At 43.3% G+C, this 26202-nt stretch overlaps 1 protein-coding gene across 1 annotated transcript; it reads right to left on the minus strand.

The window, feature by feature from the left end:
- Positions 1–31: 31 nt before the first annotated feature.
- On the minus strand, positions 32–25222 carry capn1 (calpain 1). The gene is made up of 22 exons (XM_073475315.1): positions 25133–25222; positions 21385–22064; positions 18977–19046; positions 16771–16889; positions 9997–10130; positions 8722–8890; positions 6786–6869; positions 6105–6190; positions 5314–5388; positions 4943–5103; positions 4454–4614; positions 4258–4269; positions 3921–4132; positions 3791–3830; positions 3627–3692; positions 3474–3531; positions 3260–3324; positions 3074–3142; positions 2793–2871; positions 2574–2690; positions 2305–2363; positions 32–2202 (listed from the first exon to the last, which is right to left on the minus strand). Exons 2-22 carry the CDS (start codon positions 21637–21639, stop codon positions 2176–2178), a joined length of 2118 nt encoding a protein of 705 aa, XP_073331416.1. The 5' UTR covers positions 21640–22064; positions 25133–25222; the 3' UTR covers positions 32–2175.
- Positions 25223–26202: the final 980 nt, after the last annotated feature.

Consider the following 26202-nt stretch of genomic DNA (forward strand, 5'->3'; position numbering starts at 1 on the left):
CCTTGACTTAGAGATTCAACACAGAGTCATCTTGAAAACATCCCTATGTTTATTTTAAAAGTGCGTACTGACGTTTTACAGAGTCGCTACACAGTAAACCAATGTACTGCGTGACGAATGGGTCCAAAGAGACCCAGAATGTTACTTGTGTAAACATTGGATAATGTTATATAAGCATTGCGCTGCAAAAAACTGAAGATAAGAACGCTGGCGTAGTTGGAGTATTATACAAATTCATGGGCTTGGCAGTCGCTTTGATTTGATTTAAATGTTTTGAAATTCAATTTTTCCATTTACAAAAACAAAAAATTGACACAAAGTAATTGGCAGAACAAACAGTTTTGGCATTTGAAACACTTGCAGGTCAACTTTACACGTAGATCTCCATATTTAAAAAGGCTTTCAAGTCATTTTCCCCCCAAAAGTGACATTATTTTATCAAATAAAACACTTGGCTCCCCTGGCTGAACAGAAAGTAGGCAGGCAGACAATATATCACATTTCACACTGCATGCATACGACATATCCATCCATCTTGCATAATTGTTTACCTCCACCAAAAGTACTGACGTGTTCTTGTCCTTGCTCCCCAGATTAAACAAGGCTGACACATCCTCCCCCTTTACCCCAAAATGTCATCCAGTTCCAGCCATTATATAAAAGCTTTTTTCACATGTGCCATGCATAAAGATAAGCAGGTATATTTAAAAGCTAAACAGGACTAGTTTTAAAGAAACACATCTCAACACATTCTCCATGACACTGTCGCTGCACTGCAGGGCCCAGAGAAGCTTCATGAGCGGACCCTCGACGCCGAGGCGAAAGCAAAGTTTGGCACAAGATGTACAGTAAACATTAAGCGCCACGCCGGCAACGTCGCTACAAAGGCCGAGTAGATGTACATATTGCGCACATTCGATGCGGGGCATTGAACGGTAGGCTGAAGAACAAGCTGGCACATTCAACAGCTCTCCACACCGACATCATCCAGTACTGATAAGTGACAACGATATACGCTCGAGAGGAGCGTTTTGCAGATTGTCTGGTTGTTTTCAAGTACATTAACTCATGGTGGAGGGTTTTTTTTTCACGTATCAATAAAATGATTTAATCAAAAAAGATTTTAGTAGTATCCCTTATAGTCTTTTACGATAAAGATGAATCATTGATGGCTTGTTCCAGATAAAAACATCATTTTAAAGTATACCGCTAATAAGTTTGAGTTTTGGTTTTGGTCTACATGGATTTAACGGGACATAAATAATCATATTGGTTAAATTACAGTGCAACATGGACAACAGAAACACAATTATGACGTGCTAGGTAGCTACTTAGCAACTTGTGTATAGTAAACATGGTCCTCATCAAGATACGAACAGAGATTCCTCTTTAATTTCCTTCACATGCTTAGCTCAGTTTAGGTTAGCTTAGATTAGCTTTGCTAGCTTGACCACCTCAGCTGGTATGAGCCTAGCTTGCCTTAGTTTAAGTTACCTTGTCTTAGCTTTGCAGCTAATATGGTGGCTGGCTAACCCCTGCTAAAGCAAAAGACCTCCTGAGACGACAGTTAATAATGTTAAACTTATTCATATTTTTCCCTCAATTTCTTCGTCTATTTTATATGTTTATTAATCAAATGTTTATTAGTCAATTCATCAATTTATTTATTCTTTAATTCTTACTTTTGAGTCTGTTTTGGTTTTCAAGCTAGCATTGCTTAACACATGTATGACAGCTAGGCTAGGGAGCTAACTTTTTTGGAGGGAAAAGGTTCGACTAGCTTTCTTTTTTTAACCATGTAAGCTGCCCGTCGCTACAAAAAAGTGGGAAATTTCGTCTCCACCCACTGAAATTTAACCAATACGTTTATTTCTGCCCCCAGTGCGTCTCTGAAATCTTTGCATAGCCTAGCTTAAAAAATGCTCTGCCCAGCTCACAGTCAGTGCTACCGCAGGATTGACTGCCGGGCTACAATACAATGGCTGGCACATGTTTCCACTGTAGGCACTGTAAAGATGAATTTACAGTCTTTTAGCATCAGAGGGCCTCAGCAGCGAGCTGCGCGGAGGAGGAGGAAGAACTGGAGCTGGAAAAGGCACTTTTGAAACGACAATGCATCGGGCCTGGAGCTGCAGCGGGACGCAGCGCAACAGCTACAGAGGAGTCCACTCATCTCTAGGCAAACATGGTCAGGGTAATCCACTGCAGAGCACAATAAGAAGAAAACAGTGTTTCAGTACATAAGCAGATGAAATACATATAAAGACATTGTTTGGGTATATGGTGACATTTTTGTGGCCGTACCTGAAAGAAGTTGAGCGTTATGACTTTGTCTTTATCTGTGTCCAGGGTCTGAAAGGTTTCTGCATTGACAAAAACAAAAGAGAATCACTTATTTTGGCAGGTGAAATGCAAGAACTGTAACTTCTGTTATGGTTTAATCATTATTTTTCTGTCACATTGACTTTTTTGTCATTTTTTTAACTCAAAACTTGACTGTGCAAGCAAATGAGATGAAAAATAGGTGAGCTATTCCTTTAAAAGCACTCAGGGGGCGCAGTAATGGGACTCACTGTACATGGTCTCCAGTCTGACCAGGCAGGTGACGAAGTTGTCAAAGTCGACAGTCATGTCGGCCTCCGTGTAGCGCAGGATGATCAGCTGGAACAGGTTGTTGGTCAGCTTGAAGCCTGAAAGAGGAAAGAGACAAACAGGAAAATCAGGAACAACACAAACAAAAATGCAACTGATTCTTGTGTTTTTCTCTTGTTGAAATGGGAAGGAGACAGCACCTGCAGAATCGAGAGCCATCCTCATCTCGTAGGAGCTCATGGTGCCCGATTTGTCCAAGTCAAACTCCCTGAAAATGGTCTGGCATGGTGGAGGGAAAAGAAACAGAAATTAAAGAGTGGAAAGAAACAAGCACTCAGTCAGCAAACAGGAAAATGGGGGAAAAAAAGCAGCCCGCTGGCCAGATGTCAAAATAAACAACAGGCTGACGCAGGTACCACGAAGCACCATCGATTTCATGTAGCCTGATTTAACCGTCTGACCCGTCAGTGTTTCACCTCACCAGGTATCGTTTGATCTTCTCCCAGAGCACGTGGAACTCCGTCAGGCCGAGCTTCCCGCTGCCGTCCGTCTGAGCCGCGACGTTGAGGAACAACAGTCACTTTTTCCCTGATGACATTTGTTCTCTATTAATGTTTAAAGGTCAAAGAAAAGCTGAAACGACGTCTTAACGGCATTTCAAGGATACGTCCATGAGGTTTATCATGCTGCGACAAGCTTCCTTCGTGAAGCCGTCTGTCTTCAGGTCTTTATCTGTTAGCGGTGAGACGATGAAGAGAGGACGATATCAGAGCATGCACACAAACACGTGATGAACCAGACTTTCTTAAATACTATTTAAAGGAGCACTGTGTGATTTTGGGGAAGACATTGTGCCCCTTTAAGCTAATCCCATCACTGACGTTTGCTGATGATCCGGTTCAATATGGTCTGCAGCTCCGTGATGCTGATCTCCATGTCCTGTCGGCACAATCAGAGAGGGTCAGATGTTTCAAATGTGATTCTGTGTTCTGTACCGTGAACCATGAACTTCCTGCCGAGTACCGGCTGCTTACCGCCCCTGCCAGCTGTCTGAAGAGGCTCTTGAAGCCGGAGTCGATCTGACTCTCATCCAGGTTAGTCTGCAACACAAACAGTTTTCAGCACAAATTTTAGCGTCTTTGTGCTCATCGTTAGCGGTCAGGTGTTGGAGTTCAGTTGTCGTGTTTCATCCGCTCACCTCTGCTGGAAGATCCGCTACGACGTCATCGTCCAGCTCCCTGGACAAGGACAGAAGGAAGACTTGTAGTTATTCGGTTGCTTATTTTAAAAATGTCTCTCCACCTCCTCCCATTTTCTGAGAAACTCACTCAGAGTCGGCGGGCTTCTCCGAGAAAACCCTGAGGCAGAAGTCAGCCTCTTTGTGCGGCTCGAAGGTGGAGGGGACGATGACGTACTCCCCGGCCGGCAGCCGCAACCGCGAGCTGACCTCCCTCAGGTTGATGAAGAGCTCGGAGCGAGCGCTGGAGGCGTGGGTGAGGAAAAACTCTCGCTTCAAGTGGACCCCTGACCTGCCTACAAACTGCGAGGGGAGACAGATACTTCCACTTCGTGTTTGCATTTCACAATGTTTGGATAGCATCTGACAGCTATTAGGTCATCCCCGAGTCACAAGAGACAAAGGAGAAGAAAAGGAAAAAGGCTTACCTCCTTTGGAACCTGTGAAGGACACAGAAAGAGGGATTGTCAGCACGATGGACGAGATCAGGAACACAAAAAGAGTTTAATAAAGAGAGAGGAAGAATCTTTGAACCCTGAAGCATCACGTTATACAATAAAACAAATAAAAAGCCATTTTCCAGCGGAAAAGCTGAGAAGTTATCTTCACTGGACTGCAACTGACCTCATAGAGGGCGAACCCGATGGTCTCCATGTCTTTGCCCTCCCGCCGTTTCTTCCTGCGGTCCTTCTGCATGAGGCCGACCAGGAAGCTGCAGTCTGACTGGCCGGGAGCGTCCGGGTGCTGCAGCACGAGCTTGAACTGAGGGTTGAGCCAAAAGGTTGCTGGGAAGAAGAGTTGAAAAGGTCAGATTGTTCTCCTTCGTATGGTAAGATATAAACTGTGTTGTGTTTTATTCAGTAAAATCAGAACGCAATTTGTGTTTTTTAGCTCGCGGTAGATCGAGGAAACAGACTTCCATGCATGTGGGGAATTTCCAAAATTGTCAGGCCATTGTTCAGTCAGTTATTTCAATAAATGGGAGTCACTGGTTCACATTCCTTCAGTAAATTCACCCAAATCTGTGTCTCAGGAACAGAACTGACACCGTCATGTGATCCCAAAACTGGTTGGGTCAAAAATGAGATGTTTCCCCCGTCCATCACTTCGTACCTGGGTAGTTCCTGCAGCCTCCGGCCGTGCTGCCTCGCCTCCACTCTCCCTGGTAGAGCGAGGAGCTCCACTTCTTCAGCTGGCTGTTCTGCAGGGCGTCGGCCGTCAGGTTGCAGAGCTCCAGGCGGGTGAACTCGCGCAGGAAGTCGCTGAACGACATCCTGAGAGACGGAAACAGATACACGTCGTTGAATGCTGTTTGCTGCTGAGAACACGGATACAAGAAGAGTCTGACATGTTCTAGTGTCGGTACTGTGTTGTCTTTGAGGTATCCAATCAGATTTACACCTCTGTTGGCTATTTGGATAATCTATTGATTTGTTTCAGTCATTTTTATATTCATTTCTACATTTATTTACGAGAAGACTCACCAGAATTCACCGTCCTCGCTGCGGTTTTGAAGCCGACCCTTGATGGAGCGATCCACACTGTCCCACTCTCTGGAGCTGAGGAGTTCACAGACAGACAGAAAAATTAGTGAATCTAATGCGTCTGTCAACCAGATTTCTTGTGTTTGTGTTTTTTTATGTATTAATTCACTATTATTTATCTGCTTTTACACCTGGAACCAGCTGCGGAGAGTCTCCACCTTCACAGCTTTACAAGGTGACGCTAAAGGTTTCATGAAAACGTCGGTCAAGACACGAAGAAAAGTTCCTGACATTAAAACCACAGAATGGAGAAGTGTGCAGAGAGGCGTTGTGTTTCCTTCCGTGCTGTTTAAGCAAACATCTTCACGGCACTAACAGGTTTACATAAATCTACAGAGCAACTGAAGTTATGTTAATGGTTTCGTGGCTTTCAATAGGCACATTCTTTGCGTTGACATCCAACAGAGGAATATTCACGCCTGTTTGAAAGTGTGAAGCTTTGAAAATGCTCAGCTGGACTGTGACACGCTGTTGACGGCTGGAAAAATGTCTGGTATCTTTCAAAGCTACAGCGAGATTGTATAATGTAATCTCGTCCACTTTCACAGGCAATAAATGTAATTTTAAAACCATTGAAGATAAGAGATAAAATGAGGATGCCACATCAGTGCGAATCGGGATGGAAACTTCCTCTAACAGCCTTTGAATCCTGCACAGAATCTGTTTTTTCTGTCTTTTCTTTCTATCTTGGTTCGATATTGTAGTGTAGTAAACATGAAGTCGAACGTTACTTGTCGCTCCAGGCTCCAGTCCACTCCACTTCCCCCCAGGGGTTCCTGATGCGAACCAGCTTGGTCAGATTTCCTCTGTACACAACCTAAAGACGAAGAAACAGCACTGAAGTTCACTCTTTGTCACTTGCTGGACTGTTTCTGCAGGTGTATCAACTGAAAGTTAGCCTGAAATTAATTACGCAGAGCATGCAGAGTGATTTAAACATGACATAACAACAAAAATAACCGCTTCTATGGTCATTTTTTGCAGAATATTATGATGTCACAGTGCATTTAACCTCCGACCTTTTGGTTATCAGATGTCATAACTTCATCATTTCATCCTGTTATGGCCAGAAAATGTGTTTTGGGAGGTCACGGTGATGTTTGACCTCTGATCTTTGGCCACCAAACTCTAATCAATCTAATCTCAAGGCGTTCTTGAGATATCGTGTTCACAAGAAGGGGAAGGATGACCATTTTTAATAAAAACAGCTAAATTAGTTAAAATAGCTCAATTAGGATATAAGAAACTACCGTAGAATATTTTAATAAACCATAACTGTATAATCAGTGCAATACATGATAAAAAAGAATATACTAAATAACCTCAAAGTCTTGTTAGCATGTCTGTAGGGTGAAAGATTAAGTTTTTAATTTCAAGTAAATAGTCAGCCGATCCGCCTCACTCCCGCTCACCTCCTCCACGCCCGTCACAGAGTAGGCGTGTCCCTTCACCAGCTTCTTGAACGTGACGGCCTCCATGTCCGACGTGTTGGCGATCTGAGGACGAGAGCACAGAGGTCAGACACCGCTGGTTACAGTCTCGTTCATTGACAACAGTATGAACGCCACAGAGCGAGAAATCCATCAGCGGCACGACTAACTGGTTGTTTTAACTACTTCAAACAAATGTTCATGTGCGTCAAGGATGAGAGACACAGTCCTTTACATTGAAGTTAAACTGTCGTCAAAGTGGATTCCACATTTGTCAGCGTGCTAAATGGAAATCATGACTTACACGCAGACATTAAAGGGGAAGTTCACCCCAAAATCAAAAATCGTATACAAGGTGGTAAAAAACTCAACAGCAATGTCTCCTTTCAGAAATCATGACCCCATTCACACAGACATGGTTGTGAGCAGTTTCATGTAGGAACTCAGCTGAGGAGGATGTCGTTAATCTCATCCATGAGTAGTGCATGCTTCCTTCTCTGCGGTAATACTGTTGCAGATGTAGTTCCTACATGAAACAGCTCACAACAAGGTCTGTGGATTATCTTGAGCAAGTAGGTCGTTATTTCTGGAAAGAGACAAGTATTTTTATTGCCATTTTACGCGAAAGAAAGCAGAAGATATCTCAAAACTGAGCGACTAGATGGATAAATAGCTCTACAGCTCTAGGAAAAACTGGATTTTTGATTTTGGGGTGAACTGTCCCTTTAAAACTGCACTTTTTTTTACTTCTAAATCAATAAATACAAACTATGAATGCACTTAAGTTCATTAAATCCTGTCACAATAAAAAACACAAAAGAAACTTCCTCTTGTTTGTTGCTATTGATCACAACGATTTGTGCAGAGAGCTCTCAGACCAACCAGGTGATCTAGATCTTAAGTTGTTTCCACCCAGACCGAGCAGCACAGGGAGGCATACTGATTACAGAAAGATGTCCTTCAACGAGACGGACAGAGTTCAGTGCCCTCCGTCTGCAAACATCCACTTCACTGACACTGAATTACACTGAACTCCTGCCACCTGGCTTATCCCACCAAAACTCCACTGCCTCTCCTCAATGGGACTTTCTAGAAACAACAATCCTCTTTTTAAAAGCACATTAAATACACTTTCTGTAAGTTATCTATGATGTGATCCTGATCCACATCACTGCACTACCTTCCAGAAGCAAAAATATGTGTCAGTGAACCAAAAGTCATACATTATAAAAGTTATAATCACCTGTTTGACTTGCAATAACTGTTTAAGCAATGCAACTCGCTATGTTTACCCTGAAATCAACGGGTAATTAATGTATTTTATCATTTTATCGTTCAGTTTATCGTCAGAAACTGCTTATAAATGTGGCTCTCAACAAGAAGGCAGCTTTGCGTATTTCCCAAATACCAAACTTTTCCTTTTAAAAAGCTAATTAAAACTGCAATAACAGACTATTTCGTCCACTCTAGCAGTTACTAAACAACATGATCATTCATTTGATGTCGTTGTTCTGGCTAACAGGCAATCAAAAGTCCAAAATTCCCTCTTTTTAGCTCTGTTCTTGGTCTCCACCACCTCCTGTGGGAAATATGTGGCTTTTCAGCTGTAAAATGCTCCACTATGCTAACAATCTGATTCATGCCTCTGCCTGAATTCTTCTCCACTGAGGCTCATGGGTATTGAAGGTTGAAATAATTCATATTAATCATGCTCGTTTCGTTATCAGAGAGTCCTGTGGCTCTGTGTGAGCCAACACTGAGAAAAGCAACAATGACACGGGAAACAAGAAAATGGACGCTATGACCTCTATTTAACACAGTGTTACTATGTAAATACTGATCACAGTCACTTTAAGATTGTGTGTTAATTGTCCCATTAGCTTTGCACAAAGAATGCATGAAAGCCTTCAGTACTGACGTCGATGGAGCAGCCCAGCAGAGACCCCCTCTCTATGGCCCGGCTGATGATGCTGTAGAGGTCGGGTGGGGCTTTCCTCAGCTCAAACATCTCCGTCACGCCGCCCGTAAAGTCCTCGAAGCCCTCGGACGTGCTGCCGCCTGACAGAGCTTCGTAACAGCCGTTCAACCTGAGACAAGAGGTTTAAGAGGATTTTAAAATCATTCGCACATCGAGAATCATTATGTAGATGCACAGGCCTTAAATGGAGCCATCACACAGAATTAACATCGGCGTTTATATATAAATTATACGTTTACAAGACCAGACGTGAGGGGGAAAGTCTAGAGAGAGGGTACGGTATGTTCTCTGCTGACACTGCCATACATGGACAGATACATAAATCTCACTATTACGTCAGGTTCTTCCCGCTTCCTCTCAGTGGCGAGAACACTTCACTTGGCACGCAGGCACTTCCTCAGACAATGTTTTTATCACTTTTCCACAAAGCAGATCTACAACTGGGACCACAGCTGTCCAGTGGAGCAGCAAGAGAGTGAAGCTGCATAATAGCTCTGGTGAGGGCTGCGAGTGTTTCTACATTTCCCTGGAATTTCCACATCCAGATGCGTCTTTGTATATAATCCTGCCGCCAGCTACAATCATAACACTGAGAGTTGAAGACCGGGAACTTGAGGGAACGCCTTTTTTATGTCGTGTTTGTAAGTATGAGTGGCTAACTGGAAGGAACAAGGAGGAAAGATCACTTGAGCCTCACAGTTTAATCAAAATCGGACATGTTTGGGCTGGAAGGGTGTCGACACAGGATGCAAACACATCAGCAATGTTGGACAATAGTCACAAATAATCCCAGTGATCACTTTAAGTTGTTGCTGTTGTTGTTACGCTCATTTTCAGGTTAATAATTTAATGTTGGGTTACTACTAGGACAGGTTTACATCAGTTTTTGCATTCAGTCCAGTTCTGCAGCTCTGTATTCCCCCTCTGTCTGTTTTAGCTCCTGTTTCTTTAAGGCCCCTCCTGAATACCCAGTCTGCTCTGATTGGTCAGCTCGCACATGCCTGAGCCAGCATCGCTAACAACAGCAGAGCAGCTGTGCTAAATCGATTCTCAAGTGCCAAAGTAGCTGCGAGGCATAAATTCTGCGAATGTGTGACATTGTGACGTGGTGTGATGTCACAAAGTCACAGAATTAAAGGCGGGACTGCTGACGAGGCGTTTCAGGAGCAGTGTTTTCTGTGGGAGAGAGGAGCTTCTCTTGGTGCAGACTCTTACTTCGCGTAGGCCTTTTCCAGCAGCGCGCTCCAGAACTCGGTCCCCTCTGCCGAGTGGACGAACAGCAGCTTCCCGTCCTTCACCGGCAGCCGGTCATCGATCACCACCTCCACCCACTCGCCGAACTGCCAGAACTGCAGGACAGACAGGAGGAAACGTCAATATTACAACTCACCGAACAGATTATTACCATACATGAGGCTCGGAAGGCAGGAAGGCAGCTGGTCCGTCAACTTACAAGACATATACTGGATTTGGTTTTAATGTTTTTGGTTTGGTTCTGTCATTTTTGTGAAGAAAACTAAAGGAAACTGTTCTTTTTAAACTTTTTTAAACTATTGTCTTCAAACACTAGATATATATTCGTACAGCCTTCACTCTCTGCCAAACAGCCGGGCCCTGCATTAGAAAAACATTAGCTTAAACTTTTAGCATTTTGATCATAAAGTAGCTACAGAGACTAAACATGGGGAACATTAAACTCTACTCCAGTGTCTTTACAGCTTCCTCACTAATGAGTTCAATATTTTTGCCAGCAGATCATTGGTTTACAATCCACAGGAGCTGTGATAGAAGAGAACTTGGAGGAAGACAAGTAGTCTGAGATGATCAGGTGAACTGAGGTAAATGAGGCCAGGCTGAGTTTTGAAGACATGTCCGCAGATGAGATTAAAAGATGGAAATTCACTGGAAATGTTTTCCCCACACTCGGCCCTCACACTTGTGGCTCTGTGCCTGTTTTATCCAGCAGGGGGCAGAAGAGACCAACACAAGGTGTGAAAAGATGCCAGCGGTGGTTCAAAAGGGGTCAAAACAGGCTGAAGTCAAAGAGAAACACAACCAAAAACCAAACATGAACTCCAGAAAACACTTCACTAAGTATCTGCCATCAGAGTTCTGCCTGACGGAGAGTCTTGACAGGAAGTCACTCACATAAAACGAAAACCTCAGGTGGTCACGTACTGAAACCACACTGACACGCTCAGGGAGTTTGTGCAGGAAACACACACAACAAACCAATAAACTGGCTGTAATTAGACTCATACAGACCCCTCAAGGCAGTAATACAATAATCCTCAGTGCAGTAATACAGTGCAGAGGAAGAAATATGTCTATTTCGAGGTAATTTGATTTGTCGAACAGAGGCGGAGGGGGAGGGGATTGTCTTTTGGCAAATGAAAGGCCACAGCGGGAGTGTGTGTTTATTGTCAGCTACTGGCTCTGCTTTTCGTATTCGTTAAAGGAAAGTTCACCCAAAAATGAAAATTCAGTCTGTTTTGTACTCAGCCTCATGCCAATGGAAAGTCCACAAAACATTTCTTCACAGGAGCTTCACAGCAGAGCAGCGCCACAGCATTGTCCTAAACAACTGAAGTAGATGGGGACTTGTTTTAAAACGTGAAAAAACAACCCATCTTCTTAAGTTGTTTGGGAGAATGCTGCAGAACTGGTTTGCTGTGAAGCTCCGCAAATGTTTCGTGAGTAGATGATGACTGAATTTGTCATTTTGTGGTGGACTTATCCTTTAATTTATCTATCTATGTGTGAAAAGCAGAAAGATTTAATGGATGGATGGATGGATGGAGCATGCCCTGCAGAGCTGAATCCACCTCTGGGTGGAGCTGTGTCACAACACGGCTGACTGCAGACAACACAAAACACACACACAAACACACACACACACAAAGGCTTGCCCCTGGCACACACACAACTTCCTCATTTCACTCTTTCACACTGCCGCTGCTAAGCGTCTATCTCACAGCGATGTGGGAGCGACAGCCGGCCTCACTGAGGGAACTGAACTCTCACCACATCTGTGTCATGGCTGGCAGCCGGCCAGCCTTAAAGCTCGACAACTCCCTCAGCAAACTGCTCAGACTTTCTGTGAGAAATATGCGCTATCATAAGAATATGAAAAAAAAGGGGTTCTGCTCCAGTTAACGGTTTCATTTGTTTCCGACTGAGACGGCTGAGATTGCCTCGTTCATAATTCATCACGCCTCCTTTTGTTTGCCTGCCTCGCTCCCCTTTTTTTCCTCTCCTACTCCTTAAACTAATCAAGATTCCCACCGCCAGCGTTCGTAATTACATTTTTTTGGATGACTCATCCAGGTCGGGCTGATTTATCCAGAGGCTTAAAGGATCCAAACCGATACAAAGGGGGGAGTCCCTGGGAAGACTCGACGGCGCACACAAGAGCGAACGCAGAGTGGAAACATGCCGGGGCAAGAGATGAAAACTGCAAGTAATGGAAACACGCAGGCAGAGAAACATTACTTGGCCGCGATGCAAACACATCGAGGAGGCTGAAAACAAAAAACCCACACAGGCATAGCAGAAAGAGATGAAACTAGGGCGAAGCAGCTGTATGTATTTATGAGCCATTTAACTTTGGTGCATGCACATTTACCCACCTCTGGAGCGAATGACAGTATTATTTCCACTCATTCAATCAAAGAGTGTGTATGCGTGTGTATAAATATGCAAATATACACGAAGAACAACTGCATTCGACACTGTAAAACTGAACTCAGCGTCCCTGGAAGTAATCAGCGAAAAAGAGGCCAGATTCTGCTTTCCCTTGGCTGACTTTGCTGTAATTGAGTCACCAGCCCCGGCAGACATGGGAGACTCTGTGTGTGTCTGATGGGATTTATTGATCCTTCGATATCATGGTGAGTCAGCCCCGGAGCTGGGAGGATGTCAGCGTCGCTCTCAAGGTCGCTTCGGAGAAAGTTAACACAGATCTTCGCCTGCAGGGTTTGGACGGGAGGATTTCCCCACTGCACTTTCACCTAACCTACATCTGTGTGTGTGTGTGTACAGTTTGTCAGCAGCCACTTTGAGCTGATTCAGCCTTTGTGCATGTGTGTGTTCTTCATTGTAGATCAGTTCCTATGTATTTAATGTGTGTCTTTGATGTGCGAGAGAGCTTCCCCTTTCCTCCCTCTTTCGCTTCCTTGTTTTCTCTCTCTCTCCTCCCCCTTTCCACATCTCTCTCCCCCCCCCCCGTCGACACTTGGCGGGCTGACAGGCCTCGTTGGCACAGCGCTCCCTGCATCAAAGAGGGAAGCCGACTCAGCTCGAAAAAAAATGCCCCGTGACATAGCATGTTGAGACGGCGGGGGAATTATTAATAACACGATGTTTTCCTGTGTTTGCTTTTAACTGATGAAGGTCACACAAGAGACTAAAATATATAAAAGTCTCCGGCTGTTTGGGCAGATTGCGAGGCTGCCGGGCGACGTGGGGTACAAGCTGACGGAGGCAACAAGCGTGTGAGATCAGAGAAGAGACACACACTCATCCACAGCCCTTCCAGACGAATACAGAAACTGAGTAGAAGAGCAGGAATAGACTCACTGCAGTCGAATGTGGCCTTTACTGACATTTTTCACTACTGTATCTTACGAGGTCACTCTAGGATGACAAGTGATAGAGTAAGTTTGAGTTTAAATGTCGTTATCTGCAGCATCATAAAAGCCCTGTCAGACTGTTATGCACACCAGAAATCTGTGCATCTGTTTGTTACATGAATAAAAAATGATGACCCGGCTTTCGGATTTTTTTTTGTTTTGTTTTTGGTCCTCTACGTTAACGTTTTTGGTCACTAAAAGTGAAGAAGCAAATACAGTGTTTCAGGTGAAAAAGGCGCCACAGAAAAGGTCATTTGTTACCTAAATTAAAAGAACGGTAGCCCTGAGAGCTTAACACAAAATCAGTTAAAAAACACGTGCAAAGTATAAAAACATTTTTTAACTAGATTGGCACTCGGTAGAGAACATACTGTACCTCCGCCAAAGCCCAAAAGTCTCTTTTAATTCAATCAAGCCTAATCAAATATCAAACAAGACAGCGCTGTATCACACCAAAACAACCAACCAACAAACCAAACAACAGACCAACCAACCAACCAACAAACCAACAAACCAAACAACAGACCAACAAACAAACCAACCAATCAACCAACCAACCAACCAACCAACCAACAAACCAGAAAACAAAACCAACCAACCAACAAACCAGAAAACAAAACCAACCAACCAACAAACCAACCAACCAACCAACAAACCAGAAAACAAAACCAACCAACCAACAAACCCAACAATTGGTGGATGATATTGTCTCAATCTGTCTATTTTCACGTGCTTTCTTATTTTGCAGTGTGTCGAGCCACCGTACACAAGAGTTTATAGGACACCTCAAACACTTGTCAGGCTTCATCAGGATTGTAATATGCTAACATTCATGCTAATTTAGCATCTAAGTGGGCTGTGTTAGCATTAACTGGCCCTGGATAAAATCAACCAGAATACAACAGAAAAGTACCCACACGCTGCAGTCAGATCTCCCTTGAGCTTTTGATCTTGATATGTTTACCTAACACGGGTCAAGATTTTGCCTTTACGCAGACCTAATTTGAAAACTGAATTCATTTTGGCTGTAAAATACACTACATTCAAATTGAAGCTACACAATTACAAACCACTGCTGCGAGATTTCCCTATCTCACTCAGGACTGAATGCATGTGTTGTTCACTTGCTCCCTGACTGCAGCATTAAAGCGTGTATTATCAGACCAACACCTGTGTCGCCGCTCCAGTGTGCTCAGCTATGGCCTCAGACTTGCCTGTGCTTTTCTGTGTGTGTGTCACTGTTTCGTTTTGCATACAAAGCAAAGTTGAGCTGATAAGGGCCGGCGTGGACGTAGAATAAAAAGGACACATATTTTGTAAAAAAGCAGCAGGACTGGTCCTTCGGGCACGACGGGTGATAACAAACTACAGTTGGAGACATCAGACGGGGACTTAGTGATTGATCGTCACCAGTAGTTTTGTCTTGAGAGACGTCACTGACTGATTACATCTTCTCTAGGCTTGAAAACTCTGCCTGATAAGGAAATGGGTGTCGGTCCCTTTAAGACAGTGGGTTTAAATCAGCTCGGCAGTGACTCAAGTCCTCCAAGGTAAAGTTTATTGTCTGACTGGGTGTGGATCTGAGAGGCCAGTTATCTTGGATGACTCAGTGGAGTTTGAGGCCGGTTATGAAAGGAAAACTACTGTTTGAAATCATCAGACTCGCTGGGAAATATCTGGAGAGAAAGAATAACTACGAATAATTAGCTCTGACTCATTGGTTCAACAACAACAACAACAACAACAACAATCATTTGACTGAAGCAGCAGGGAGCAACATGAACATTGTACATGCTTCCTCTCCTGTGATTGGCTAGTTAGATGCTGTCTCGCTAGCTGATTGGTTGTTTGGTTGTTGCTCACGGGCAACAGACAGGCACACATTTTTTGAGAGGAAACCTTCCGCTAGATGTCATCTACAGAGCTTGTAGACATTAAAAACTTTATTATGATTGTAAATTAATAATTACATTTTTTTTGTCTTTGTAGTTGCCAGTTTGTGTAATAAAATGTAAAAATGGCTGAGTTCTAGAGTATGCATTAGCATTAGCAACGTTAACGTTTGCCAGCTAGCATTAGCAACACTAGCTAGTGCAACAAATTGGCGACTGTGAACGCAGAGGAAAGGGGAGATGGACTATTATTTCAACCAAAATGATAACGAATGAATATTTTCTACTGCAGCTTTAATCCGTTTATTACATGTATATGTCTATATCGTCCTTTAAATGCTTATTTTTATAATTATATGAGATGAATAAAAGCCTGAAATCCTCAAAGGAGACAGCGATTATTAAAAATTATACCAAAACATGTGCATAAAATGTATATTTCTAGTATAAACATGTCTGTTTATAACTTATTCTTTTTACTATTATGTTATTCAATTACTTTTACTAACTTTCTTTATATTTATCTGTTTATTATTCAATTGTGAGTGTGCTCAGTGTTTCCTGCCAAGAGTAACTGAAGGTATGAAAAAGAGGAAGTAATGTGAAATTCTGAAATAGAAATAATTCTGAAAATAACTGATAGTAAAGGGTTAAACTAGGATCATCCTGTAACACAGTTTCAAAACAGAAATGACTTCATGCATCACACCAAAGCCAGAGACAAACAAAATCTTTCGCGACAGCTTCATTTCTGCTTAAAATAAAACTATATTTATTTTACCAGCTGGACATGACATTAGTTTAAGGGTCGGTCAAGAGACTTAAACACCACTTTGTACAGAGAAATGCAACAAAATAAACTTTTGCAGTTCGGCTTAAACCAAAGGAAACAAACTTTGTTTTCACTCTAACAGTTTGCACAATCGATGGTGCACCTAACAGGAAATGACACAACAGGAAGAGTAGATGCAGAACCACAGATGACAGCCGCCACAGAGCTGCTGGCTGACCGAATCCAAATGTCCGGATTTCCCCTTAATTACAAGCAAATGTTGTTTTTCATGCACCTACAATGTGAAAGTCTTCAGCTCATTTAAAGAGGTACTCTACTTTTCATATTAATGTGTATTGCTACTACATTATGAGAATTTACTGAACATGGACATGAGGGATCGAGGGTTCAGTCTTCAAGCCTTGGTGGAGGACATCTCGACAAAGTCTATGAGTTTTATAAATTCCTCACAAGGAGCATTATGGGATGGCAGCTGTTGGAAGTGTACATGTCCAATAAATTAAATGTGCTGTAACCAACCACACCTAAAATCAGATGTATATCAAATGTAATCAAATGTTAGTAGTTTGTCTGACATGAATGTCTGGACAGCTGAGCATGAGCTGCCAACTGTTGGTTTGTAACCTCAGACAAAGGCTTTGAATGCAAATGGAGGAAGTGGCGCTGATGTTACCTGGAAGTGAAAGATGCCAGCGTATCCCTGCCCGAAGCTCTGTCCATGAGGAACCACCCTGTGGAGGAGGTTGTCGTTTAAGGTGAGCGAGGCGATGGCCGCCAGCAGCCAGCAGTCCCCTGTGGACGCACACACAAACACACACATAGTTTTATTAGTCAGAAAAAAATAAAAGGCTAACATCAATGTTAGGGTCTCCAACAGGTTAACATTAAACAAATGCAACATGCTAACATCAGTATTAGCTTCTCCAACAGTTACATTTTCAGTAGCCTTTCATTCATATTATTTTGATGTTCATGTTGTTCCCCATCTTGCCATACAGACCAACAAACACAGTGGTGGTTATTTTGAATTCAGGACCAGATCTATGACATCCTAACTCAGGATTCCTAACTTGTGAATGGAGCCTTCACGAGAAAGGCAGCTGGCTGTTTATCTAAAACAGATGTTGGACACTTATTTGGAATAAAACAGATCCCAGCCGACGCTCATCACTCTACATCGATTTTCATATTAGCAGAGAGGTAAAAAAAAGATCCATTTTCCTCTCCTTCAACCCGACACAAAGCGATTATTTTCCATGAAGGTCAAATTTTTTGAGCTCAAACTTGAGTACACTCAGTGGGAAACACTCATAAAACTGTATTCACCCCTCAACGGCTCGGTAAAGACGAGAGTCTGGAGCTATGTTTGAACAAGATTAGCCTGCTGGGAAATGGGAGAGGCACCGGACTTAACAGCTCCACAATAAGTCATTGAAATGAGCGGGAGTCACACAGTGGGTTTGAGCCAACGGATACATTTCTGTGATGAAATATCTGATTGGCAGAGTTTCTCAGATAGAAGGCAGGAGCTCCCTGACTGGCTTTCCCGAGCTTCACCGTACATGCAGGCGGTGGTATGTCATGTAGATAATGCCATCAGACAAAAACAGTGGTGTTTGTTGTGTTATCTGACCTGCTGGGATCACGTCCAAAAAAGTGTCGCAATACTTTTTTTTACATTTTGATTGGTCTCGCCAAAGCCACCAGACTCCATTTGCAGAAACAGTAATTTTGTTATCATGAAAACCACACACACTCATCAAAGCCGCCTTGGTTTATCTGTCCACTGTTTCTCTCGTTGGATGTGGATATTTTCACATCCAACAGGCTTAACTTCAACCAAGACAGAGTTGGTGCTCGTTGGAGCGGCGGAAAGACGAACCAAGATGGTTTTGACGAGTTTTACCTCGTTTATGTCGAGTTTCAATGAAGTGTGTTTCTGCAAATGGAGTCTGGTGGACTCGAGGAGAGCGAAAACCAGCTGTTTCTGTTTCAAACATTAGGATCTTATTCTCGAGAAAAATGGTCCGTCTTCGCAGGAATCCTTTCTTTATTGTTGCCAGACACTTTGAATAACAATCAGCAAAAAACAAGCACTTTCATTGGATGTACTTCGACGGTGCGCAATTGCTTGGAGGGATTACATAACAGACTGTTTCACCAGTGCTGGCTGCAGCGATCTTGCTCAATACTTGACCAATTTAAAAAAAAAAAAGTTCACATTAGATGCTTAGACACAAAACGTGGGAAAATAGGGCCCAGGTTGAAAAATACTGTTACCTGTTAACATATTTATACAGCAGATAGCAGCTGGTGGGTCGTCTGACAGATAACCCCACGGCACTGATAAGAGCTACTCAGTCACGGCGCATCTTGGCTATAAAAACAAAGTGGAGCATCGTGTTTTCTGCCTCAACATTTTTGGGGTTTATTGTTTTGCAATCCAGCAGCTCCTCTGGGAGCGAGGAGAGGAGGGGGGGGTTGTGTAAAGTGCTTCATCCTGTGGTTGAGGAAGTCGCTTTCGGTGCTGCGAGAGCTACTCAAACGGAGGGAGGGTGGCCTTGTTTACAGATGTGAGGCAGAGAAACAAAGCATGAATTATAGATGCGGCGCTGCGTCGAGCAGGTAACATCTCAGGCAATAAACTTTACTGGTATTGACTGTCGACTCTCCTTCAGGCTGTCCATCTCCATCCGTCACTCGTGTGTGACTTTGATCGCTCTTTTTTTAACTCTTACTACGGGTAACCTGGCACGTCTATAGTCGTCTCTGTGCCGGCATTCCTCACTTTGCCTCTCTACCAGATTAAAGCTCTCCTCTCCCGTCCTCTAACAGCTGAATCGTGCTGTAATAACAGTGAAACAGTCTCCCGGTCTTACCTAGAGCTCCCTGACAGATGTCTGTGCGAGTAGCTCCGTCCACGATGAACTCGGGGCGCTTGCAGAACTCCTGTCAAACGCACACACAGAGCAAACAAACAAATTAGTGCTGTGCTCGCTTTTGGGCGTTACATTTTGCCGTCTTTCTCACACTTGATTAGTGCAACGGGTGTTGTACGTAGATAGGGCACGAAACAAGGTTTATATAAAGGTTTCAACAGGTCACAATGCTGGAAAACCACCACATGGCCAGGTAGAGTGTCCTTTAAGATTGTTTTCTGACACAAATAAATGTCTGTAGGACTCAGACACTCACTTTTCTGTTTTTATGTGACTTAAAAGAAAAGAATAAGGTACAGTTTCATCATCATAACATCAGTTTTATCTCTGCACGTCCAAGATGATGGTTATTTGTACAAAGACCAAAGCAGCTTGTCAAGCATAGCAAAGATATCTCATTTAGATAATTCCTCAAAAGCTGGCCCATTTTCAAGTTTTTAAGTTTTTAAAATGTGTAAATGTTTTTTTTAGTTTTGACTTAGCTATGCTAGCTAATTTAGCTTGTTTCTAGTCTTTGTTCTAAGCTAACACATTATCAGGTAAAGGTACGTCCCAATTAAAGGCCTGTAGTTTGTTTTTATGTGTTTTAAAATTGAAAAAATCTACAGTTTTGTCATCATAGCTTTTGGGCTTGTTCCTCGTCTTTGTGTGACGCTAACATTGCAAAGCTAATTTGATTTTGCACAAAACTAAATACTCAATAAAAGTATCTCTTTTCCTCAAAAACATTATAATGATTGTGAATTCAAAGTTTTTTAGCTAGCTTGCATTAGCAACCTTAATGTTAGCTGATTGAATATCAAGTATATTTTTCAAAAATCTGAATCTGCTCCTTTAAAAGTGCACAGCTAAAAATGACTCTCACTCAGACTGTTTGAGATAAAGATGTCAGGGAAACAACGTTGCATTCCAGTGTTTCTCGCTCTCGCATTAACCCTGCTTCAGAAACTATCTTCTGCTCGGCATGTTGATCGTGAGAAACCCCATGCTACAAAGCTATAAAAAGAAATATCCCATTTATCCTCGTGGCCCACAGGCACACACACTGCTGCACACCGACCGTCGGCCACACGGGTGACTTCACAGAAACACACACAGGCTTAAACTCTCTTTTTTCAGGCACAGATTTTTGGGGGAAACGTGAACACTATGAAGTCAGCGTAAATATTAAACATCCTGCGGTTCAGGAGAGGCGCATGCATTATGAAACATCAGACTTTTTGGAGAGACGTGACCCTGGGACGCATTAGAGGCAAAAGACACGCGCGGGACACGGACATGTTAACACACTGTGGTCTGCCCACTCAGCTGAGAGCTGAGAGGCTGCAGTCACGCTGACGATCACGACCCAGAGAGCTTTTAAGATCACTGTTACAACCCTGACAGCAGCGACATGTCACGGTATGAGCAAATCGAAACAGCAACGAGAGCGTGCTGTCTCCAAGCCTGCCGTGATAACACCTAATGAAGACGGTCCCACTTTGTTCTCTGGTGTTATATTCGGCTGCAGCGAGCGCCCCGGTGTATTTATAATGTAGAGAGCATGATGAGAGACGGGAGAAACTGAGACAGACAGGCAGCAAAGGATCGGACGTTTGGGGAGACGCATGGAAGGATAAAAAGCAGGCGAGGAGAAAGATGTTATACACTCTCTACCTCACGGAGACACTCGCAGACTCCTGACTTGAGGGGACATTAAGATTAAATCTACCCATCATTCCTGACAGAAAGTTTAGTTGCCAAGCAACAGATGAAAATCAGTGAGGACAGGTTGCCTGAAGGTAAAATAATAAAAACGCTGGAAGAAATACTAAAGAATGGTTAATCAGCTGTTATCCGCTCACTGGTGAAGTCATCAGTCAACGTCTGACTGATTTCATAGCATCATCTTCCTTCCTCCTCCTCTCTTCCTTGAAGTTAAAGGACCAAACCGGCTTTTTTTCATGTTCTTGCTTTTTGTCCTTACTACAAAGAGCTCCATTTTTCAATTATTAGTTTTTTGCCTCTTTTTGGTGCGGTCGTCGGCACGACGCCTTCTTTGGAAAACTGATTTGAACATTAATTATCAAAGCATTTGAAGCATTTGGGTCAGGCCTCGCGCTGACATACTCTTGTCGGAAAGTCAAACAAAGAAATAAAATAAAAAGAAACAAAGACATTGTGAAATAAATCACATAATTCGGATTACGTAGGATTTAATAACATCTAGCACTGAACTGTTCATGTCTGTTAAAAGCTGATGTAGTTTGGAAGAAGCCTGAGATGCAACCACAGAACCTCCCTCCCTGTTTGTCTGACATGTCTGGACAAACCTTATTTTTCATCATTACACAGATCTGTTCTCTCACCGTGGGCCTCATCCAGCGGACTCCGGAGGTCTTGGAGGATCTCGGGCCGAGCTCGTTGAATCCCAGAGACGACGCAGCGCAGGGGTACAAACTATCCTCGAACAGCCTCCCGCTCCGCTGGCACTGGGCTCTCAGACTCTCGAAGTCCTGCCCCAGAAACTTCACGGCGTTGTGGTTCTGCCCCAGACCGTCATCGCGATCCCACTGGCTCCTCAGCTTGGCGGCCATGCCTGTGGCGCAAACGGGCTCCACCATCCTGAGCTAACAGTGTAGGGTCAACAGTGGGATGTTTGTGCGAGCGGGACTACAATGTGATGCAAAGATGCGTCTATAATTAATGAGGCGACTGTGACCTATTGTAGCTGCAGTTTCGATGTAACGCGCTGTGACAGTTCTGATCTAAATCTGATACAAGGTGGTTATGGCTTCAGGGCTCGATCATAAATCAGATGAAACATCAGTAGCCATTAAGAAGCTATTAAACATTGATGAGACCAGGCAGCTGATGGTTGCGGTACTTGTGGTTCTGCTGTAGATGGATGTTTCCAATCCAGCGATCTCAAGGATAAGCTTCACAGGCGGAGGCAGATCTCGTCCCAGTGAGCTACCGTTGAAAGTTATTTTTTGTCCGGATGCCAACAGCAGTGCAGGGTTTCAGTCCGTCCTTGTCCCACCAGCAGCTAAAAGACATAAAGATGAGAAACAAACTGAGTATGCAGAGATGCGAGTCCAAACATAGCTCTACACTTGTGCATGCAACACAGACAAAGGCAGCAGCTGTAACACCCTCTATACATGCACTCAGGGTTCAAAAGGCAAACGAGCGCTCCCTTTTTCTTTTCAGTCGACCATATGTGCACATGCTTGCAAATGCATAGCGCAGGGATTAGTCACAATAGACACATCAGTGCTGCCTCTACTGTGTGATGCTGAATGTTTGCACAGTGTCAGTCAGAAAACCTATAAAAGTCAATGTTTAATCACACATTAACCGACCGGGTGGACGGCGGCTCTACGTGTGTGTTTGCGGTGTGTTTATGGCGCACACGGATTGTGGTTTTTCTGTGACTCTCGACGCACAATGAAGGCAGCACGGGGCCCCACAACAAGGAAAAGCTCTCAGCGACTCTTTAATTAAGCAGAGCCGTGGAGGAGGAAGTGTAAACTGTCATTAGTGCACCGAAAGCTCTTGACAGAACTGGAGCTCGGTGAGGGGTTCATCTCGGGACGTCCGCCTTTGTAGTCCTCACAACACGAGAGGAGGCAGGTTTATTTTTAACACCGTCTCGTTTCTTTTTTACAACTCTCCACTTTCTAAGCTCAATGCTCTTCCTGTCTCGAGACAAGTCAGCCGCTGCAGCATCTGAAGAATTTGGCCTCTCATTGGCTCGAGTACACGGCAGCGTTACTGTTTCCACTGCTCACTGTGAACCACACCCATCATAGCTGAGTGAAAAAATGTTGCTGCTAACAGAGCCAGAGCACAGAACATGTAGCTCCAACAACAGGTTTCCCCTCCTGAAATGTACAGACTTGTTTTGCAATGACACTTTTACCACAGCTTCCACTGCTGCTACCGTGAGAACCTACAACTACAGCTAACTCCCACTGCTAATGCTATGACTCAAGCCATCCTCAAGCCATAAAAAAATAACATAAAATGGCTCCAAACATCTCATCCAGCCGGCGTAATCCAGGTCTCCTGAAGTGCAGAGATCCAAGAAGGCAATATTTATAATGTCGCCAGACGAGGTGCGCGCTAACGCTTTTAGCTTAGCAGCTACAGAGAAGATTTCGGCTTAAAAAAGGATAAAAAATAACGTCTTTTCAAATCAATTACCTTTGTTTTCCCGCCATTTTTTCACAAAGTTCCCATCTGCTTCAGTTGTTTCGAACTGCTGCGACACTGTTGCTCCAAAAATGTTTTGTGGACTGACTTTCCAATTCTAATTTTGGGTGAAATGATCCTTTAAGGCCAAACACTACTAACTACATCTGCTCTATTACTACTGTTACTACCCTTAAAATTAGCTCATCAGTAGCTCCTGTGCTAGCCGCGAAGCCCTGGTGCTTCACAGCTCCCATGTGTGAGCCGCTAGATGTACAGCTAACCTAGCTAACGAGCTAGGCGGCCAATTCTTACATATTGCGCCTTTAACACGCTTATTACTGAAACGCTGCAAAGTACAACCCGTTCCACCAACATCCGGATGATTTGGTGGTGTTTTTGTATCTCCGCTGCGTGTTATCTGTGCCCAATCTGCCCCGCGTGAGCTCGGTCTGCCGATAATGAATATTTCATTTCCTCCCTTACATACCCCCATCACACACACACACACACACACACACACACACACACACACACACATCCTCCTGCTCCACCTCAGTGCAGGTGGTGACATCTATGAGAAATGACAAGCAGCAGACTTCATGTCCAGACACATGAGGAAAAGCCTGCAGGCTATTTCACCAACTGCGGCAGCAAAAGTCTCGACAACACGGACAAATACTCTGCATCCAAACCATGGCACTGTTTGTTTTTATTGTTTTCATGACTGAATAAACAAACTGACCTTAAGGGACAACACAGTTTCATACATGTGGCGGACCCTGCCACCTTCCTAGCTTCAATCAGTGTTCTGGGGACCTTATTTTCATTTATTCACTCGTGGAAACAAATAAATACTCCTGAGTTTGTTTAATATCGCAAACATTACAATCTCTTCTCCAAAACTGCACAGTGCTCCTTTAATGACTCCAACAAGGCAATAATTTGAGGCTGTGACGAATCAACCACATGCAGCAAACATCTACTGAAGAAGTGGTGAGGTTACATGCATGTTATGTTATTATTAGCTGTTATTATGCAGTTTGAGAAAAGGTGTGGGTCATGTGGAAAAATGTGCAGCAGCTGCACTGTAAGGAGACAAAGGTGAGGGGTCACACAAGGATTTTTGAAATCAATACACATCAGTATACAGTGTGTCTGGTGGTTTCCTTCTCACGACACAGACATGCTGTAATACAGACATGCTGACTGGAAGCAATGCCTGTGGGTGTGCGAGGTCCAGCGTTTGCGCTATGAGTAAGCGTCCCTCCCTCCTCTGGTGTATTTCTGCATGCAGGGTTCATATTGCAAACACCGCGGAGTGAAACATCCGAAGTGTCCGTGCGTTAAACGGAGGAAAATAGACCCGCAGGGGAAACCAGACGCGCACTGTGTCCACTGGGGGAAAAAGAAGCGCTGACTCTCGGAGGGATCTTAATCAAAATGTGGGATGAGGATGAACACTTGTGGTACTCTGAGTGCTTTAATTAAAGTGAGTGTGAAGTCGATTTTGACGCGTGTCCTGGCGTTTACGCACAGATGGACATGTGGCTCACTCAGGTAAGCGTGCAGTCCTGGTGGTAGGTGTGGTCCCTGAGACGGGAAACACTTTCCAGCTGTCAAACTGCAACTTTCTTCGAGTTGAGCAACGCAAACAGCTGGGCGACCCGTTTCGTCTCATCAGAGAGAGAATCAGTGCGCGGCGAGCGGGCAGATTTCACGCACAGAACCGCGCAACATTGGCGGATTTCACGCTGTCGTGCTGCCCTGAAAGTTGTGAGAGACTTATGCAATGACTTTCCTCTACATGTTCACAAACCCATGTAAAAAAAAAAAGTTCAAGCCAGGATGTCAGAGGCATTTTAAAATAAAGCGCACACCTTTTCAACTAAAGTGCTGATGAAGGAATTGTATATTTACCTTGCCGGGTGTTTCCTGTAAAAGGCAGCTATAAAGACATTCAGTGTGCTGCTTGAGTTTCTCGTTTCCCTTCCATGTTGAGTGCAGCTCCGTCCCTCCCCTGCTCCCTAGCAGCGCTTATAATTTAGAAACGCCCTGCTGCCTCCGCTGTGGAGCTAATGCGCCCCCTGCACAGTGCGCCTGCGCAAAGCCCGCTGGTCATAAACCACACTACAGTACACACACAGAGACACACAAAAACACACACTGTGCTTTAATGTGGCTGTAGATTGATGAACAATAGTGAAAATAGTCGAAATTATGAGATACACCAATCATAGTTAGGACATAAGCAGGATGATTTATCTCATTTATTTCCACTTTCTGTCCAATAATTATGACTTTTAATCTATTTCTTTTCATTCTAATATTTCCTTTTATTCATAATTTTGATTTTTAAGATCATAATTATAACCTTTTATCTCATAATTATGACTTTGTATCTCTTCATTTTGATTTTTATCTCAAAATTTTGACTTTCTAGCACATAATTATGACTTTTAACTCTAAATTTCGACTTTATATCCCATAACTGTGATTTTATCTCATAATTACTACTTTTTCCTCATAATTTCGACGGTCTATCTCAAAATTGTGACTTTGTATCTCATAACTTAGCCTTTTATCTCTATCTATTATTACCATGTTATATCATTATTCTTATTATTAAACTTCTTTTTAACTTTTTAACTGAAATGGGCCTCCATACATTTTAGATACATTGCAGGGAATTATGTCGGCATTAGATACAGTCTTAACAGTAAATATGTTTCCATAATATCGTGCATTACATAGACTTCTTCTGGCTTTATATCTCATAATTCCAACTTTCTACACCATAATTATGACTTTTTATCTCTTAATTATGATTTTCCTGTATTTTTTTATTTGATTAAGTTCATTTTTGCAAAACAAATCTATGCCCTACGAAACTTTAATTCTTAAATTAATATATATATATTTATTTATTATACCAACCGATAAATAAAGCAGGAAACAGGGAGTGAACACTGACATCTACAGCCTGTAAC

Source organism: Pagrus major, chromosome 10 (genome assembly GCF_040436345.1).
Source record: "Pagrus major chromosome 10, Pma_NU_1.0".
NCBI lineage: Eukaryota > Metazoa > Chordata > Actinopteri > Spariformes > Sparidae > Pagrus > Pagrus major.